The 18,007-nt window shown below is 50.3% G+C and overlaps 1 protein-coding gene across 1 annotated transcript in view; it reads right to left on the reverse strand.

The window, feature by feature from the left end:
• Positions 1 to 2,730: 2,730 nt before the first annotated feature.
• LOC131582761 (hydrocephalus-inducing protein-like) overlaps positions 2,731 to 18,007 on the reverse strand; it is an 86,841-nt gene continuing 71,564 nt past the window's right edge. The window contains exons 46-65 of the mRNA XM_058846229.1: positions 16,874 to 17,033; positions 16,592 to 16,764; positions 16,238 to 16,436; positions 15,468 to 15,567; positions 14,831 to 14,930; positions 14,176 to 14,344; positions 13,663 to 13,901; positions 13,275 to 13,344; positions 12,445 to 12,649; positions 11,870 to 12,102; positions 11,140 to 11,288; positions 10,015 to 10,207; positions 9,353 to 9,467; positions 8,000 to 8,254; positions 7,512 to 7,654; positions 6,949 to 7,170; positions 5,662 to 5,822; positions 5,056 to 5,156; positions 3,690 to 3,822; positions 2,731 to 2,893 (exon numbers count right to left, since the gene is read on the reverse strand). Coding sequence (XP_058702212.1) covers positions 2,731 to 2,893; positions 3,690 to 3,822; positions 5,056 to 5,156; positions 5,662 to 5,822; positions 6,949 to 7,170; positions 7,512 to 7,654; positions 8,000 to 8,254; positions 9,353 to 9,467; positions 10,015 to 10,207; positions 11,140 to 11,288; positions 11,870 to 12,102; positions 12,445 to 12,649; positions 13,275 to 13,344; positions 13,663 to 13,901; positions 14,176 to 14,344; positions 14,831 to 14,930; positions 15,468 to 15,567; positions 16,238 to 16,436; positions 16,592 to 16,764; positions 16,874 to 17,033 — 3,283 coding nt within the window. The remainder of the gene's footprint in view (positions 2,894 to 3,689; positions 3,823 to 5,055; positions 5,157 to 5,661; positions 5,823 to 6,948; positions 7,171 to 7,511; positions 7,655 to 7,999; positions 8,255 to 9,352; positions 9,468 to 10,014; positions 10,208 to 11,139; positions 11,289 to 11,869; positions 12,103 to 12,444; positions 12,650 to 13,274; positions 13,345 to 13,662; positions 13,902 to 14,175; positions 14,345 to 14,830; positions 14,931 to 15,467; positions 15,568 to 16,237; positions 16,437 to 16,591; positions 16,765 to 16,873; positions 17,034 to 18,007) is intronic.

Genomic DNA, 18,007 nt, shown 5'->3' on the forward strand with positions numbered 1-18,007 from the left:
CACATAGATAGAGAATACATGAGAGATAGAGCCCTTCGTCCTCAGCATGGCCCTCGGCCCTTCCCTCAGGGCGGCTTTCGGCCCTTCCCTCAGCACGACCCTTCCCTCAGCACGGCCCTCGGCCCTTCCCTCAGGGCGGCTTTCGGCCCTTCCCTCAGCACGGCCCTTCCCTCAGCATGGCCCTTGGCCCTTCCCTCAGCACGGCCCTTCCCTCAGCACGGCCCTCAGCCCTTCCCTCAGCACGGCCCTCAGCCCTTCCCTCAGCACGACCCTTCCCTCAGCATGGCCCTCGGCCCTTCCCTCAGCACGACCCTTCCCTCAGCATGGCCCTCGGCCCTTCCCTCAGCACGGCCCTTCCCTCAGCATGGCCCTCAGCCCTTCCCTCAGCACGGCCCTTCCCTCAGCATGGCCCTCAGCCCTTCCCTCAGCACGGCCCTTCCCTCAGCATGGCCCTCGGCCCTTCCCTCAGCACGGCCCTTCCCTCACCATGGCCCTCGGCCCTTCCCTCAGCGTGGCTTTCGGCGCTTCGCACCCTCAGCGCTTCGCGCCCTCAGCGCTTCCCGCCCTCAGTGCTTCCTGCCCTCAGCCATTCCCGCCATCGTGGCACGCTCAGCACTGTTCAGCACTTCAGCTCCTTCCGCACTGTTGTGGGTTGCACTGTCGTGGATCGGCTCCTTTTGTTCTGTAAACGCCGAAGTTCCACCTGGCGGTGCCGGAACTGGTGGTTTTCCAGCAGTTCTCCACAAAACTGAACTGCTGGGAATAAAAAGAACATTTTGGTTTATCCTAAACCAAGGGTGCTTCAAACTAGTATAAATACTCTCTTAAAAGTGAGTTTCATTATATCACTAAAAATTGTAAACTAGCCAAGTTCCATCCATGCTTGCTGGGTTGAAGCAAAGCTCAGGTCTAAGTGCAGCAACAAAGATTACCTTCCTCAGTATCCGTATCTGCTTCCTAAGTTCTGTGCAAGAGAACAGCACACTGTAGGGATATAGAGATGATGCACAGAAGCTGTGACACTCCATCCAGACATTTCCAGAGTCTTAGAACATCATTTCCTACTCCTCTTTTGTCAAGGTCTGGTATGACTTATATTCGCACTGCTCAGCACCCAAGGGATTGCAGCCCACAGTGGAGCAAAAGTCTCTCTGGTGGCAAATACAGAGGTTGTCCAGTCTTGCCCTTGACTGTTTACTATTAAATCATCTTTTGAAGGTTAACTTTAAAGGGTCACTTCCCTGTACCACTGTCCAAGTTTGGGGAGGAGCTTCCACTAGTCCTTTGACATGGGAGGCATGAGACCACTCCTTTTCTGCTGTAAATGTTTCAGTTGTTGAAACTGCCTGAAAGGGACCTTCCCATGCTGGTGGTTAAGGTATCATCTTTCCTAGATTTTATTAGAAGCAAATCTCCTGGTTTTACCTGGTGTAATGAAAGTCTAGAGGTGACAGTGGGGGTAACAACCCTTTTCTTCTAAGATCCCTGAGAGAAAGTGTAATTGCCTGCAAATAATTTCTGAGAGTCATTAGTCATTAGTTTCAGCCATTGGCAACCCTTCCTCCCTTCCCAGATAAGGTAACCAAAATAACATTTCATAGGGAGAAACTCCTATGTCTTTTCTTGGAGCAGTTCTGATCCATAATAATGCTAATCTGGTTTCAATCATTAATTTGGCAATGTGGTTATTAAGGATAGCATTCATTCTCTCCATACATTCGAAGTTTTGAGAGTACCACGAGGTATGAAACTTCCAATTTTTGTCAAATGCAACACACAGAATGTAAAATTTTTGAAGGAAAGTGTGTTCTCTTATCTGAGTTCATTCTTTCAATTATCCCATGTCTGGAAATGATTTGTTCTAATAGCATCTTAGCCACTTTGGAGGTAGCTGCAGTTGAGGTAGGAAAGGCTTCTGCCCGCCCAGTGGGTGAGGTGATCAACTGTTACAAGAAGATATTTCCATCTCAGTATTTTGGGGAATTCAGTGTGATCTATCTGCATATTTTGAAAGGATGTAAGGACTAGGTCTCTTCCCTCACTAGGGTGTTTTCTCATCACTTTCTCATTTATCTTGTAACAAATGGAGCATTGTTCAGTCACTATTTGGCTGCTGTATAGACTGCCTCACAGCAACAAGTTCTTACGCATTGATCACATAGTGCTTGAGCTGTCCAGTGTATTCCTTGGCGTAGCTTTATTAAAATTTCTCCAGCAATTGCTTTATTCATTATTTGCCTCCCTTCCCTGCCCAGCTGCGACTGGAACTACACCAAAGGGAAAGTGCCTGCAGCCGAGAGAAGGCTGTGGTTTGGTATTTGGTTCTGTTTGTTGTTGCTGCCAGCGTTGTTTGTTTGCCTTGTTGCACACACTAGTAAAGAAGTGTTGCTCCTTTTCCCATATCTTTGCCTGAAGGGCCCTTAATTTCAAAGTTATAATAATTTGGAGGGAAGGGGGTCACATTCTCCATTCCAGAGAGGTCAGGCAGACACCTGTCTTTGCAAACAAAACAGGCTGACAACGATCTGTGAACAACTGTTTAATGAACAGTGATTAATAGTTCATTACCATTTAACTAACAATTGGTTAGTTAAATGATAATGAGGAGGTGTCCACTGGAGCTTGGGAGGGTGGCTGCAGAGGTCTCAGGTAGGAGGTAGGAGACCATCAGCAGTAGAAAAACAAGATGTTGTCAGCTCCTGCTGGATGCTCCAGCTGACACAAATGCCGTCACTCGGGTGTTGGTTGCCAGCGCACCTGCTTCTTGGGTCTCTGGCCTTCCTCTGTCTGCCGTAAGGCAGAGCGTTTCTCTCTATCAAAACTGCTTTGATCCTGGGCTCTGCCCTTTAGAATCACCCGCACCCTCCTGCGACTCGGCTCCAGGTTAGGAATGCTAGGAAGAGAGGGACTGGTATTAGCCAGACGAACATTTCCAGCCAGACGCTTTTCTGTCTCCTTGCAGTGCACACAGTGTTGCATCCTCTGTGCAAGCAGTGAGCAGCAAATGAAACAACTGCACTCACTCCTTGGAAGCTGCAGAGGTGCAAGGGCAGGAACACAACCAGTTAAGTGCCTGGGGACCAACTACAGTACACGGGGCTCATGTAGAGAAGCAGGCCATGCTTGTCCCAAAAGGAAGCAGACCTAGGGACTGGCTTCTTCCTGGATCTCTTGTTTCAGATTTTGCAACCCTGCAGGAGCTTAATGTTTCATACAGTGTATTTTGCCAGTGTCTCCCTACCAAGGCCAGATGATGATCTTTCTGTGCTCCTGTGGGTGCTTCTGCTGCCTCTCTGGGGCTGCCTGTCTCCAGGCCCACCTCCCCATCCCAGTCAGAGGGACTGAAGGGAGGGTGTTAGGGGATGAGCCACGCTGTGCTTGGTGATGCCCAGCAATAGCACAAGAGGCAGTGGGCAGAACCTGAACAGGAAATTCCTCCAGCTGAACTTGAGGAAGAACTTCTTTCCTGTGTAGGAGACAGTTGCCCAGAGAGGGTGTGGAGTGTCACTCACTGGAATTATTCCAGAGCCCTCTGGACACAACTCTGTGCCACGTGCTCTGGGCTGACCCCGCTTGAGCAAGGAGGTGGAAGCAGATGACCTCCTGTGGTCCCTTCTACCCTGTCCCACCCTGTGATTCAGTGATACTCATCAGAAGCGTGAGTTGACAAGTACGTAGACGTTTCCCACCTGCACAGCATGGTGACCTCAAAGTTCCCCACACACTTCGGGGAGAACAGCACTTGGAAGGTCTGCTGCTGGCCAGGAGCGATGGTGCCATGGTAGGGGTTGACAGAGAACAGGGGCACGTCATGGATCATGTCTGGGAAGATTTCCAGGGAGGAACTGACACGCTCCAGAGGGAGCTGCTTTTGCTTTGAGCGGCGTAGCTTCTTGGAACGGTCCTGCTGCTTGGACTGCTTCTGCTTGGAATCCTGCTGCTGCTTGGACTGCTCCTGCTGCTGCTGCTCAGGCTGCTGCTGCTGCTGCTCGGACTGCTGTTGTTCAGGCTGCTGCTGCTGCTGCTCAGAAGGCTGCTGCTGCTGCTGCTCAGAAGGCTGCTGCTGCTGAGAGAGGTGCCGTTCTTTGGAGCGGCGACGCTTCTTGGAATGCTTCTTCTGGTTGGAATCCAGCTGCTCCTCCTCAGAAAGCTGCTGCTGCTCAGAAGGCTGCTCTTGTGCAGAAGGCTGCTGCTGCTCAGACTCCTGCTGCTGCTCGGAATCCTGTGGCTGCTGCTGCTTGGAATCCTGCTGCTGCTCGGAATCCTGCTGCTGCTCGGAATCCTGCTGCTGCCCAGACTCCTGCTGCTGCTGCTCAGACTCCTGCTGCTGCTCAGATTCCTGCTGTTGCTTGGCAAGCTCCTGTAGGCACCGCAGCTCAGAAGGATGGATCTCAAAAGGATGGTCCTGCTGCCACCAGAAAAGATTCACCAGCTTTTTGCGCTTCCTTACAACACGAGTAGAGAGGAACCGACCTGTAGAGAGGAAGAGGACACCATTCAAAGACAAAATCCTATGTTCCCAGCAACTCTGCCTCCTGCAGCACATAGGTGGAAGAGAGCTGGGATGCAATTTGAGCATCTCTGGCCAAGTACTTTATTCTAGCAGAAAACAGAGCATCTGGGAGCAGGGTCTCTGCCTGCAGCACACATTCCTGTGCCAAAGCAGGAGTTGGTTTTAGACAGTGACTTTGCAGCTGGCCTGGAGTTGGGGACTGCACACAGACAGTGGCTGCAGGGCAGCTCACTCGTTACACCATTGTTCTTCCCAGTCTCAGACTTCTCAAAGCAAAGACCTGATGTCCCCTTTCCCAGTCCTGACCCAGCACGTGGCTCTCCCCAGAGCCTGGCTCAGCTCCTTTGCAGAGCAGAAGTGGCAGAGCAAGAACAAAAGGGGCGGAAAGGCAGAGGGGGAAAGGACAAAACTCTCCAGTTGCAGCTGGGAAGATGTTGATGAAAGTGGAAGCGTGGACAAGGATGAAAAAGCAATTCATGTGTTGGGGTGAAGTGGCAGGGTCTTCTCCCCAGGCCCTCAGCTACCAAGTGAAATGCCCTTACTCATCAGAGTGGTTGAGTACGGCTTCCTCACTGGTGCATTATCTGCAGCTTCTTCCCAGAAGTACTGCAGGGCTACCTTCCCTGTGTTGTGCATCCTGAAACTGAAAAACAAGAAGGAGGAATTAAAAAAAATGCCCAATAAATATAAAGCAAATAGTACAGTAACATTGTCAGAGGGACTCCTACTACCACTTTCTGCTGAGGAGTATCTTCTTCCCCAGGCAACCCTGCCATGCTCAGACTGCTGTCCTGGGTGGCCCAAAAAAGTATTTCCAAGTCTGAAAGTTTAAGAGGAAAGGGCCAACATGGTGTCCAGGATATTGAAGCTAAGGGGCTTACTCTGGACTTTAGGTCTTGGTTTGACTGCAAACTTATTCCTGAGCAGATGAGGACAGGTGACATGCAGTGAAAGCAAACCCATGGCTGTTCTCAGCAGAAAATGGTAGCATTGAGCCTCTCCTGACCACCCTCTCCTGCTTGACTTTACGTGCACGTAAATGGGCCTGTGCTGTTTTGGCTGGGGTAGAGTTCTGGGAAGCAGGCACTGGGTCAGCCCTGGGAAAGGCAGCTCCTGCTCACAGGGCCCTGCCTGGCCTCAGCACTCACGTGGCTGTACTTGTCTGGAAGGGCAAGGTGTCCTTGAGCTGAACCACGATCGTGTCCAGTTTGAACCGGGCGTAGGCAACCAAGGCACTGAGGTACACCTCAGTCTCCTGGCCACTCTCCTCCAGCACAGTGTGAGCTGGTTCCTTGACTATCTTGACTATCTGCAAACGGAGGAGAAAAGAATCACTGAGCAGAGCCCAGAAAGTCAGGCTGAGAAGGGAATCTTTGGGCCTCCAAGATCAGCCTCATAGAGGGACTAGAAAGGACCATTCACTTTTACTTCGCTGGAAAGATGACCAGATTGGAACTGTTCTGCTGCAGTAGTTGTTTCTACCCACTGATCAAAGCAGTCCTACCACAGCTGTTAATGTACCCATGGAGACTGTGTTCCAATCCCTGTACTTCAACCTTGGAGAGAGACTGACTTTTTTCCTGGTCCCCTATAAATCCAGCAGGTCTCAAAATTAGGGTGAAGTTCCCCTGCTGGAGCTCTGTGGATGGAGAATCCCAAGAATGAAGAGTTCTAGAAGGCACCTTTTTCTTCTTGTCTTAGGAGGAAGTGCTCTCCAGATGTCATGTGTAGAGCAACAGCCACACTGCTGGCAGCTGGGGATGGGCATTTTGGGATGTGAAAGATCTCACTAGGAAAGTCTCCAGTTGCAGATGTTCTGATAGAACAGAGGATGGTTTAGAGGCCTTAAAATGATCCAGAAACTCAGAAAGAACCTTCACCCAAGATGAGTGTGTTTGGCAATAATGCCAATAAAAGTAAGAGTCTCTGGAGATGATCCTTCTCTGGACTCCTCCATACTGTCATACAGTACCTGGGCTACTCCATGATGAGATAACCCTCCCAATACAGAGACAACCAAAATCTCTGGTATCCATGCAGACAAAACGTGGAGTTCACCAGCATATGCAGTAGAAGTGTATTTCTCTCCACTTTAAAAGAAGAGACGCAGCGCAGCAGACTTAACTCCTTGTTGGTGAAAAGGCACCAAATCAGATGAGGAGATGTTTAATACCATAGAACAGGATAAAATCATAAAACATTGTCTCCCATTCAACATTGGCTGCAAGACTTGTGCTTTCCTGTCAAAAGGCTTTCCCTCTTCTGTATGTGGTCACTGTGCATCCACCTCTGCCCTAGAATGTACTGCTGCACTGAGAACCTCAGGGCTGTCCAATGTCCAGAGGAAGCAGGAGCTGCTCAGCCAGCAGTGATGGTGTTATGGTGGTTCTTTTTGTAAAAGCTGGGTTGGCTTTTTTTGCTGTTTTGCTTCTTACCTTCTCTTTTTCAGGCCATTTGGCTGCTGGGTGTTTCCTGGTGGTATCCTTCCATGTGACAAGGCACATTTGGTCATCCCAATCTGGAACCTTCCTTCGTGGCAGCTCAAAGTTTATCTTGGTCACCTTACATTTTGCAAGATGCCTCCTGAAGGTGGCTGAGACATCTGATTTCAAAGTCACTGTGATGGTCTTGGTGCAGCCAGGGTGGAGATGTCCCACCTAGGGAGAATCAGGGAGTTAAGACCGAACTGGAAGCACTGCCAAGGGCAGGACTGATAGCAAAAGGGACTGATGTGGTGAGCAGCTGTGCCAGGAACCTGCACTTCAGTGTGGATTTATGTGAAGTTGGACAGACAAAAGTATGAAGAGAAGGTACCACCTCCCATAACGTGAAGCCTTTTCTGCAAGGCTGGCAGCCTTGGCCCAGCCAAGCCAGGGACTGCATCTCCTATGTGGCACTGGAATGGGCTAGCACTGGCATGTGAGGTCTCCTTGCCAGCTCCCAGGAACGCCAGGGCAGGGCTTGAGCAATGGGGAAAGGCAGAGTAGCCTCCACTCACCCTGGGGGAGAACTGGAATGGGGTGTCTGCCTCCCACTCGAAGCGCATGACCGTCCTGCGGGTGTGGTTGGTGATGGTGAAGGTCCTGTGGCAGGGCTTCCCAACAGGACAGTCCCCAAACTGGATGTGATTCACTCTGACAGCTGTTTAGGAGGAGAGCAAGGGATCTCAGCATGCAGGGAGTTCCACCCTGCCCCCCTCACATGCACAGACTCCTGTATGTTCAATGCTTCCTTGCTCCAAGCCTTCCTCCCTCTGGCAGGGAGCTCCCCAGGCAGTTCCCCATCCCACCACTGTCAGGGAAACACCCTGGCACACCCCTGAGCCAGCGCCATGCAGCACAGCACACACTGCTCTGCATGCATGGCTGCCACACCCACGGGCCTCCATGTCCAGGGGTGACAGCCCAGGCCTGGCTAGAGAGAGGACACACATGATCAGATATTTTCCTCTTCCTTGCTCCACCTCAGCAGCCTCTCCTCTCTTACCATCAATGATGTCTTTGTTCAGACTACTCATAGCATTCTTTTCCTCTGTGTCTTCCTCTAGTCCATCGAGGGTGAATTCATCCTTGTGGCCTTCACCCACCAGCTCTATCAGGGTCTTGTCAGAGTAGGTGTCCCCCACTAAAACACGGATCTTCCCTTCCACACGTTGAGCCAGGGTGGGTTTGAAAATGACATTAAACGCTGTTGATTGCCCACGCTGCAGAAGCAGGAAAGGCTTCTCTGGGGACTTGCTCTCTGCACAGCAATGGAAATCAGAGTTAAGAGACAGATACAGTTGTACAGAGAAAATATTTCCATAGGATAGATGAGGAATAGGAGGTTGAAACCAGCTGCTTTCTAAGTCGGGTTCTACCTCCAGTGGTTGCAGACCCTCTTCCTGTGTTGACAAGACTGCCACCTCCAGACACATCACCACTTAAGCAGTTTAACCTCAGGCTGATGCCCAGCCCTCATCCCATCTGCTTCCAGCCAGCTCCAGCCACATGGAAAGCTGAGCCAAAGAGCACTTTTGGCTTCTGCTGGCTGCCTGTGTGCTCAAGGGCTGCATCCGTTCAGGCTGCTACCTTCCCACATGCTGCAAATACCTCAGAGGCTCCACTGAGGTACTACAAGTCTCCCACAACTCAACCCACTGAGAGGAATGCTGGATTTGTCTTTGTAAAGAGAAAGCTGTGGGTCTGCTGGTAGATAAAACTAGCACTGAGAGATAAAAGAAACTATGGGAAGGATTCCACTGATTGATGAATGGAAAAAAAAGCTATTTGCCTTTACAAACAAACTGTAGGTTTGCTGATAAATGAAATTGGATAGTGAAAGATGAAAGAAACAATGGGGAAAGACCGTAAATTCTGTAAGAATTAGAAATTAAGAGGGAGGGTTATACATTAGAGGGGAATCTTAGGTATCAGGTGTTCCAGGAAGTCTGTACCTCTCAAGTACCTCAGCCAATGGGGTAAGAGAGAGGGACATGCGGCTGGGAAATTAGGATAAAAAGGAGGCTGCGCCCTCCAAAAATTTGAGAGACCCCAGGGGAATGCCCCATGGCCACTCCCTTTATTCAAATAGAGTAAAAGGACTCCTCTGTCTCCTTTTTAGAGATAAACCTCTGGTGTTTGTGGATTAATTTTCCTGACAGCACCATGTCTAGAACAGAAGAACTTCCTACAACTTGCTGGGAGGAAACCCTGCAAAAAATCCCCAAGAAAAGCTTGGGGGACAGAGAGCCCAAGGAAAGAAACTGTCTCTAACATCTGTCTGCAGCTCAGAGAAGCCAAGAGCAGGGCACACGTTTTCCCTCTGTGCACGATCACACTTCATGGTTAATGAATTTACCGTCTTCATCTTCATCGGAGTCCTCTCCCACATCTTCAGTGTGGAATCTCTCCAGTGTGGAGTGCCTGCCTTTCAAGAAGAACACTCCATGCTCATCCTCCAGGTGTAACATAAACTGAGAAAAGGGAACACAGAGCACAATGATACTGGTGTGAGTACAGGATGGCACAGGGACTGACACCACAGTGCTGCTGGTCCTGCATGGGAACCCAGCACCTCTCCCACTCCAAACAGAACTTAGCACAAAAGTTAAGTCAAACCAGCCAGGAAAAAAGGTAATTTAGAGGCATTTGGGTAGAAGCACAGAACCACACAGGACAGAAAATAATGAGCAGAATGTAATTAAAACTAAGTTTGCGAAAAATGCAGTAAACTGGGAAATACAATCTAATGGAACTGGGAAATCACACATGTCCATGGGAACAAAAGGTGACCTCAGAGACAGGGGGAAAATACTCCACCACCTTTCTTGTGTTCAACTTAAAGGAGAAAGACCGGATGGAAAATTTCCAGGAAGTCCCTTCCTGGAGAACAGACGTCAGTCACTGGCTTAAAAAGAATTTGTGACACCTCTTGCCAGGTCTGCCATGGTTTTTGGGACCCTTCCCCTGTGCCACAAGCACTTGTTCCCAGACAAGACCGTTCCCTGAGCAGGTCCTCACCTCGACAGGTACGATGCCATCATTACGGACGACCAGGGGGAGCATCTCTAAATCCCCCAGCTGGAGCCTCTTGAAGCGCAGCACGGCATTTCCTCTCTTGCTGCGAGCACTTGGGCACACCACTGTCACCTGTGGCTCGTGCCCCCTCCCACTGATGGTGAAGGTCAGGGTTTGGGGCTTGATTTTCACAGAGCTGCAGGAGAGGCACAGAAACAATTCCAGCTGGCACTAACCCATTTCGCACTGGGCAAGCGAAGCAGCAAGGGCAACCCACACTGTTTTCCCTGCCTGGTGCTCCTGTACCCCACAACACAGCCCCCCACCAGCCTCTTCCCAATCCCCTCAGGGCCATTCACAAGAGGAATCTGCTCCAAAGAGCCACAGCCTTCCACAATAACGGTTAAAAACAATTTCACTTAAATGAATTGTGCAGTACAGCAGGTAAATAATGAGGCACCAGATAAGATATGGCAAATCCCCTGGCTGCAGTGAGATGAGACATAGGTAACAAGCAAAAGCACAGCAAGGAAGCAGCACAAAAGCAAGAAGGCAAAAATAAATCATCGTCACCATCAGTAAAGAATTTCCAAGAACAGTATAAAAGCAATTACTTATTAGCAATTAGACTTCTCTTGCTCCAATTCAGCCACTAAAGGGTTGAGGAAGGGCAGGTCAAAGCCCCTGTACACAGGTCCCAGGGCAGAGGAACTGGGCTCCTCTTACCTGCCAGCTCCAATCACTCACATGAAATAGCTTAATGAATGCCAGGGAAATCACAGAGGATCACTTAATTTTACAGAAACAAAGGAAATTTTGACTGCTGACTTGCTAGCACAGAAACTGCTTCATCTGAGCCTTTGTCCTTGGAAACACCAGTTCAGCTGTAGCACATCTCAGTAACTTCCAGCTGGCTACCTAATATTCCCTGTCTTCACAGTTCCTCATACAGGCTAAACCATCAGCCTCATTTTTCTGCTCTAAGAGTTACTGCCTCCCAGATCCTCTCGTGCCAAGTACTCTGCCTAAGACTATTGAAAGTATTAGTGTTGACAAGAGGTCTGTGCCTTCCCACTGGAGAGGCAGCTATCAGTGAGGCCTCCCCCAATATTTCACAGGCTCAGTTACCTTTTTGGGATGACAAGGCAAGCCCTGAAAGTGCAGTTGTAGGTCTGCTCATCTGGTGGGGTGAAGGTCACCGTAGCAACGGCATAGGATGAACCAGGAACAGTCATCTTGACTGGATCCAACTTGAAAACATCGATAGGACTCTTTTCCTTGGGGGAAGCCAGAGAGCAGTGTCAGGAGAAAACACCTTTCAACATGACACAGTTTCATTCATAAATGCCTTACTGAGAACAGCCCCAGACAGTGTGTCTTCCTTCCTGCTTCCCTGGGCAGACTCTCTCCCTCCCAGGGAATGCTGACCTTGTGCTAAAGCATTGTGCATTTTGAGCACTGGCAGCTGCCCCAGCATATAAGGGAGGTGGGCACTGCATGGAAATCCCTGCAAATAACCTAGAATTGGCCTTCAAAGAGAAGGAAAAGCTAGGGAGCCTGAGGAAATGCTCTGCTTTGAGCCCTGGCATGTCAGTTCGTAACAGCCCCTCTCTGAGTGTGCTTCCAGGAGAGGTTCAGAAGGATTCACTTCTCCCACCAAAGACCCAGAGGTGTGAGCCAAAACCTTGCCCAAGACATACAGAATTGAACACAACTGTTCCCTGGCTCTGCTGCTCTCCCCTGAAGTTTGACCTACACTGAGCTAGTCTGGGCCACATGAAGCAATGCATCTGGAGAACAAAACAGGCTCTCCCATGGCCCTTAGAGGACAACCATCACCTTGGCCTCCTGTTCTTACCTGTCCAGGCAGGGGTTTGATGGAGAGGACCACGTCACATGGCAGACCACTTGCATTGTAGATATTGAAATGAGCTTCACCCTCTTGCCCAACCAGAACCTTGCTGAAGATGAATTTGTTCTCATCTCTGACGAACAGGCCCAAACCATTCACCGAGAGCAGCTTGCGGTTGAGGTTGATGCTGCTGCAGATTGGGTATTCCTCGAAGATCAACAAGACATCCTCAACAAATGCTGTGGACAGACCAGAGGGATGAGCATGGAGAAGTCTCCCTGATGAATTTCTCTGGGCCCTGCTGGCCTCTCAGAAGGCTTGGTAAACTCTTTCTGCCCAGGTGACTGTTAAAGGCAGCCTTGGGTGGAGGAATTGGCTATGAGGATGGAGCTCAGTCAACCTGTCAACCCTGTCAGCCTGGGAGGGATGAGTCCACTGACTTGAAGAGGGCTGGAACCTCTGAGGATTTCAAGGGGGGACACCAGGGCTAGCATGCCTCCCTGTCCAAGCAGCAAGTTTAGGTGCTGATCAGCAGCAGGTCTGACCAGGTCTGACCAGGGGAACCTGTGGACAGTACGTACCTGGCAGGCAGGACTCGGCAGTCAGAGTAAAAGGAATGCCAAGGGGATTCTCCTTGGGGTCTCTGCCCACAATGTCTATGTAGAGGTGCTCCTCACAAGTCCCCTCCTGCCCTGCGAAGCACTCCACTGTGATCTTCTGCTGGCCCCACGGAGCGATGGAGCCAGAGCAAGGGGACACCGTGAACATGCCAAGATTGAGGTGACCCTGCAGAAAAAGTTCCAGAGAGGCTGATGGCTAACAGCTCTGCCTTGAGCACCCCAGCAAAGAGCTATGTCCTGCCTTGGACTCCAGCTGGGCCCAAGCAGCCAGTCCCAGGGCAGGGAAAAATGATTCCATGGCCCAAAGGCAGCCCCAGGCTGCTGAGACCAACAAGCCAAGAGGAGCTGCAACCAGTCCCAAGTGGCAGAGAGAAAGGAGATTGAGTGTAAAGAATGAAGATGGGTAGCTGTGATCCTCAGCCTCCAGAGGTAACACAGGAGAGCAGAAATAGCTGTGAGAAGTGATGGGAGAGGTAGGGGACCGGGAAGAAGAAAAAGCAATGTTGTCTGAGCTCTATGGACTGGGAATTCAGGGGGGGATGTTTTTGCTTCTGTGGTGTTCACAGACCTATGCTGGCCAGCAGCTACCACACACAGGACCTGCTCCCCTCTGCTGACCCCCCAACTCCAGGACAGAGCCAGAGTACAGGACTGTCAGTGGGACTGAGCAGATCCTGGACTCCATCCTGCAGACCACGTCCCACCCAGTGGAGATGAGCCCCCAGCCTGGGCACAGCAGCATCTTCTCACATCCCCTGCAGCAGCATTGTTGGGGAGCAGGAGTCACCCACCTGTGGCAAACTTGATTTCCTTCCCGCTGAGCGCTTTGTAGCTGATGGAACAGATTCCCCTGGCTTTGAACTGAGAGGAGAAAGCAGAGGTATCTGTCATGCTCAGCTCCCCTGCCTTTCTCTAAGGCCAAAGGTGGCCTTCCTCCTCACAGAGGAAAGCCTTCCTGCTCCAGATGGTTCCCAGAGAGCCTGCAGCACCCATTGCTGGACAGAGCAGCTCTATCACAAGATTCCTACTACACATGGGGACACTGAGGCGTGTTTTGCTCCCTCTCCCCAAGGCAGGGATGCAAATGGGCGCTAGCCCAGGTCTCCTGGCTGCTTGCCACATGCCAGCCGTGGGGTGGTGCCTCCTCAGGCAGGAAGGGTGGTGCAGGGCTTCCTGTACCTTTTGCTTTCCAATAAAGATGCATCCTCAGGTGCTTGTTGGATGCGGAATTTGAAGCTGAGCATGCCTTTGTTCTCCAGCACGACAGTCTGGCTCTTCTTGCTGCCCTTCATCAGGGCACCGAAATTGATGGGTGAGGCAGGCTCAATACTGAACTTGCTGTACACAGCTTTTGCCGACACCTTCACTGGGATGCTGGCGACAGTCTGGCCTCCTTCCCCTGAGATGGCATCTATCACCTGTGTCCACAGGAAGGGGTGGTAAACAAAGCAAAGAGGGCCAGCCAGTCCTCTACCCCAGTCCCCAGCCTCCACCCCTGGCCTCCATCAGTTCACCCATCCCTGTTAAAGCACCTCCTCCAGAGTCAGATTCTCAGCTCCCTTAGGAAGCCTCCCAAATGGTTTTGACTTTGTTTATGTATGTAGGAGAGAGGATTCTCCTTCCATTAGACACCTATCCTGTTTATGATCCCAAAACACCGTGTGGTAACACAGCCTGGCCCAGGCAGCTCACCTGGCAGTACAGGATGGGGCTGTTCTTGATGAGGATTTCCCTTGTGGGGTGGAAGAACATCTCAATATTGACACCAGGCTGGGAGGCGATCAGCTTGCCCGACTGAGGCTTGACAGTGAAGTGGGACGCCAGGTCTCGCATCCTGGGACCTGCACCCTTCAGCGTGAAACTGGGGAGAAAGGGAAGGAATTGAGATCTCTGCAGTTACAAGTAGAGGTGCCACCAGCACAGCCAGGACTTTACATAGGACCATAAAAAAAAGAAAAGGGAGAGTGCAGCTCTGCTCAGGGAATCCTGGATCTTGACAGAGTGCAGACAATCACAAGGTTACTGCAAGAAACCTTGACACCAAAACTTTTCGTTCACTCTTTTACAGAGTCTCAGAAAGAGAAAGGAGATGACCATCAAAGAAAGGCAATGAATCTTAGCATTTCAGTGGCTGAAATTTCTGGAGCTCTCCTTTGGGTTCCTGCTGAGCTCTGAAGAACTGCTGGTTTGCGACTGCATTCTCTGGTAAAATAGTTGAGATTAGAGACCCCAGGTTTTGTCTTTACCATGAGGTAGCCAGCATGGAAACAGGTTCTAGCCATTGACAGAGGGAGAATGCAGGCCTGGGAACCCGAGGAAATGCTCACCACCAGGCAGCTGGACTCACCTGTACTCAATGTTGTATATCCCTTTGTTCTTTAGAGTCAGGACTTTCTTCACATTATCCAGGACATTAATGGTTCCAAATTCCAAGCCTCCATCTGGACCTGCAGAAAACCCGCAGAGCAATGTCAGACATGGTATTTGTGAGCTGCTGCAGAATACACCAGGTCCCAAGCTACATGGAGGTCCTGGCACAAAACCCTTTTCAGCAAGTTTCTGTTCTTGGAAGTCTTTTCCAGCTACTTGTCTGCCTTTTCTCTTCTTACTCAAAATATCTGCACGCTTAGTAGCTAAGGAGCTCGGTTTCCATTTCCTTGCTTCCAGCACAAATCCAATTGCTTTGTATGCTGTGCTGAGAGTGTGGCAGTTACTGTTGTAGAGTGTTCATGTTACTGTTGTTTCAAAGCCCCCAAAACCAACCTGCACATGAAGCTGCACACTTCAAAGTTCAGAGGGGACAGACTTAAGGCTGTCAGTGCCCAGACAATGCTTTATTTCACACAGCTTGCAGGCTATGTGCTTTATGTATCCATGCTATTCCTGCATCCCATCCCATCCCATCCCATCCCATCCGCTTTGGTCTCCCGCCTCCCAAGGTAATGCAGTAAACCTGCAGTGCTTTGTTGGAGACATCCACTGACCTTCAGGCAGGTCCATGCTCAGGAAAACATCATAGACCTCTGCAGAGATTATGATGTTTTCAGCCTGAACAATCCCCAGGATGTTTTCTGTATCTGAAACCTGAGGCAGCAAGAAACAAACACTGTTCAGATTATTCTTTGGGTAGACTGCCTCTAAGTCCTTATCTCTGTTGGTTGCTTCCCCTATGGCCTCCCTGGCTTCACAAGTGTTGGTGGACACCCAGGCTTTGCTAACCTGTTCATCTCATGGGCTGCCCCAGGGGGATTCTGCTGCAGTATAAACCCCATCAGCCCAACTCTGCACTGCTACAGCAGGGAAAGCATCCTTGAGATGCACAGGGATGTAAGAACAACCACAGGAAGTGTGAGGTGTCTCAGAGCAGGTGGCATTGACAACCCTCTCCAATCACCTAGCACCCTCTCTGAAATGCAGCCCCTAAGCCATGGGGAACAAAATCCCAGAGGGAGAGCGTTGCATTATGCAAGAGGTTCAGACAAAGTCCAAGAGGAATGCAGAGATCACGCTGCAGTCTGTACAACCAAATGACCTTCCACCATTCACAGGGCCAAGGTGGTTGTGCTACAGGCTCAGGGTGCAGTGTCTGGTTATCTGGGGGGATGTGGATGCACTGCATGTTCTGGCAAACGCTGTGTAGAGGCAGAAGTTGGGGTCACAGCACCCTTGTGTTTGTCAGGAGCAGCTCTTCCTGACTCTGTCCCTAAGAGCACGTGGCTGCTCACTGTGCCAGGCAGGGCACAGTCCCTCTCACCTCTAGTCGGAGAGTCTTCTCAATGCTGCCAATCTGCTGGGCCTTGAAATTCACTGTCACTTCAAACTCTGAGCCGGGATCAATGGTGCCGTTGTCTTGTGACAAGGAGAAGTCCTCAACAAGGTCATCCAGCCCACTGAGCTGCCAGGCCATGGGCAGTAGGGTGTTGTTTTTCAGGACCAAGGTCCTGCTGTCAGTCCTGCAGAAACAGGAGGCACTTGGCATCAGCTGCTGGCTGGTCACACCAGCCTCGCCACTGAATGCAACTTGGAGCAGCTCCATCCCAGCCCTGGAAAGCAGAGTCAAACGTTCTGTCTTTGTCACAAGTCTTGGAGTGCATGTGGGATGACTGACCTGTGCAGAAGCAGCTGGTCAAAAGACAGCTCCAGGGGGCTGACCTCCAGCTTCACATGCACCCCATGGCAGCACAGGCTGAAGACCACTGGCTCTGGGTTCTTGTCAATGCAGCAGATGAGCTTGTCTTCCAGGAAGCCAGGGGAAGTGGGGTATGCCCAAATGGTCAGCTCCTGGACCCGGCCCCATGGAAACAAACAGAAAGAGCACTGTGTGTGAGCAGGAGCAGCAGCTCCTGGGCACTTACTTCTATGGTGCCTGCTCTACCTGCCCTTCTCCTACCTGCTTCTCGTTTGGTTTCAGTGTCATGCTGGGAGGATCCAAAAGGAACGTCTCTGCTTTCTCAACATCCTCAAAGAAGAACTGGACCTCTATGTCCATGGGGGAGTTGTTGAGGATGGTTATATTCTCCGAGTTGCCAGGACAGTTCTGGGCCTTGTACCTGTTCACAAAAGGGGAAAAGGCTGCAGAGGAGACTGTTGCCTTTGCCACGCATCGAGGAAAGCACCGTGTGCAGCCGAGGAAGCGGTGCTGGAAGACCCTGCTCTAACAAACAAGTGAGGGAAGTGGATCCCAGCCAGGGGCGTGGGCGTGTGCTCATCCTTGCCTGACTTTGATGCCTTCCCCTGTACTTGGTGCCTTCCACCCCAGAAGCCTGATGATGCTCAGGCCACTTCAAGAGTTTTTGATACAACATAAATTCAAAGGTGCCAAGAAAATAACAGCACACGAGCCACATGGGCTCTTTCCCTTCTTTCTTGGGGTGCCTTCCCTGCAGGGTATAAAGAAAGGCTTTCGGAAGAAGAGTTTAGCTAATATTTTTCATAAAAGCCATGAAACTTCTTTGAATTTCATGAGTTAGCTCAAAGTCTGAGAAAGAAATATAAAGCATCAATTCCCAAGAGGAATGCAAGAAGATAACAAATGACCCTTCTCTCAGGTGTGGAAATTACTTTGGAGTGAAAGGGTTAAAGAGGCAAACAGAAATCCCAGCCCATCTGTTGACTTGGCTAAAGATTGTCTGTTTTTTAAACTATTTTGACCTCATTCCTTTGGGTTGTCAAAATAGCCCTAGCACTCCAGAGCTCCCATGAAGACAAGAACTTAATATTATTTTTAAAAAGTGACAGTAAAAGTAGAAATACACAATAGCTTCAATGGCAATGTGTTCAGGAAGACTTTATCCAGCAGTGATGATGCAACGTCATTACAGGAAAATGTAATTCCTGCTGTACATTCCCCCCGACACCGATTGGCAGGTGAATAAAAAAATCTTATTAATAATTACAGGTTAATGAAAAATTTACAAAACCATCTACAGAATAATTGCTCAAACAGGCTACCTGCAGAGCTCAAGGCACTTCAAAAAACACCACAAACTTTATTTTCTAAGGGGTGAAGCTGAGATGTGAAGTC

The sequence above is a fragment of the Poecile atricapillus genome, chromosome 10 (assembly GCF_030490865.1).
Source record: "Poecile atricapillus isolate bPoeAtr1 chromosome 10, bPoeAtr1.hap1, whole genome shotgun sequence".
Lineage (NCBI taxonomy): Eukaryota > Metazoa > Chordata > Aves > Passeriformes > Paridae > Poecile > Poecile atricapillus.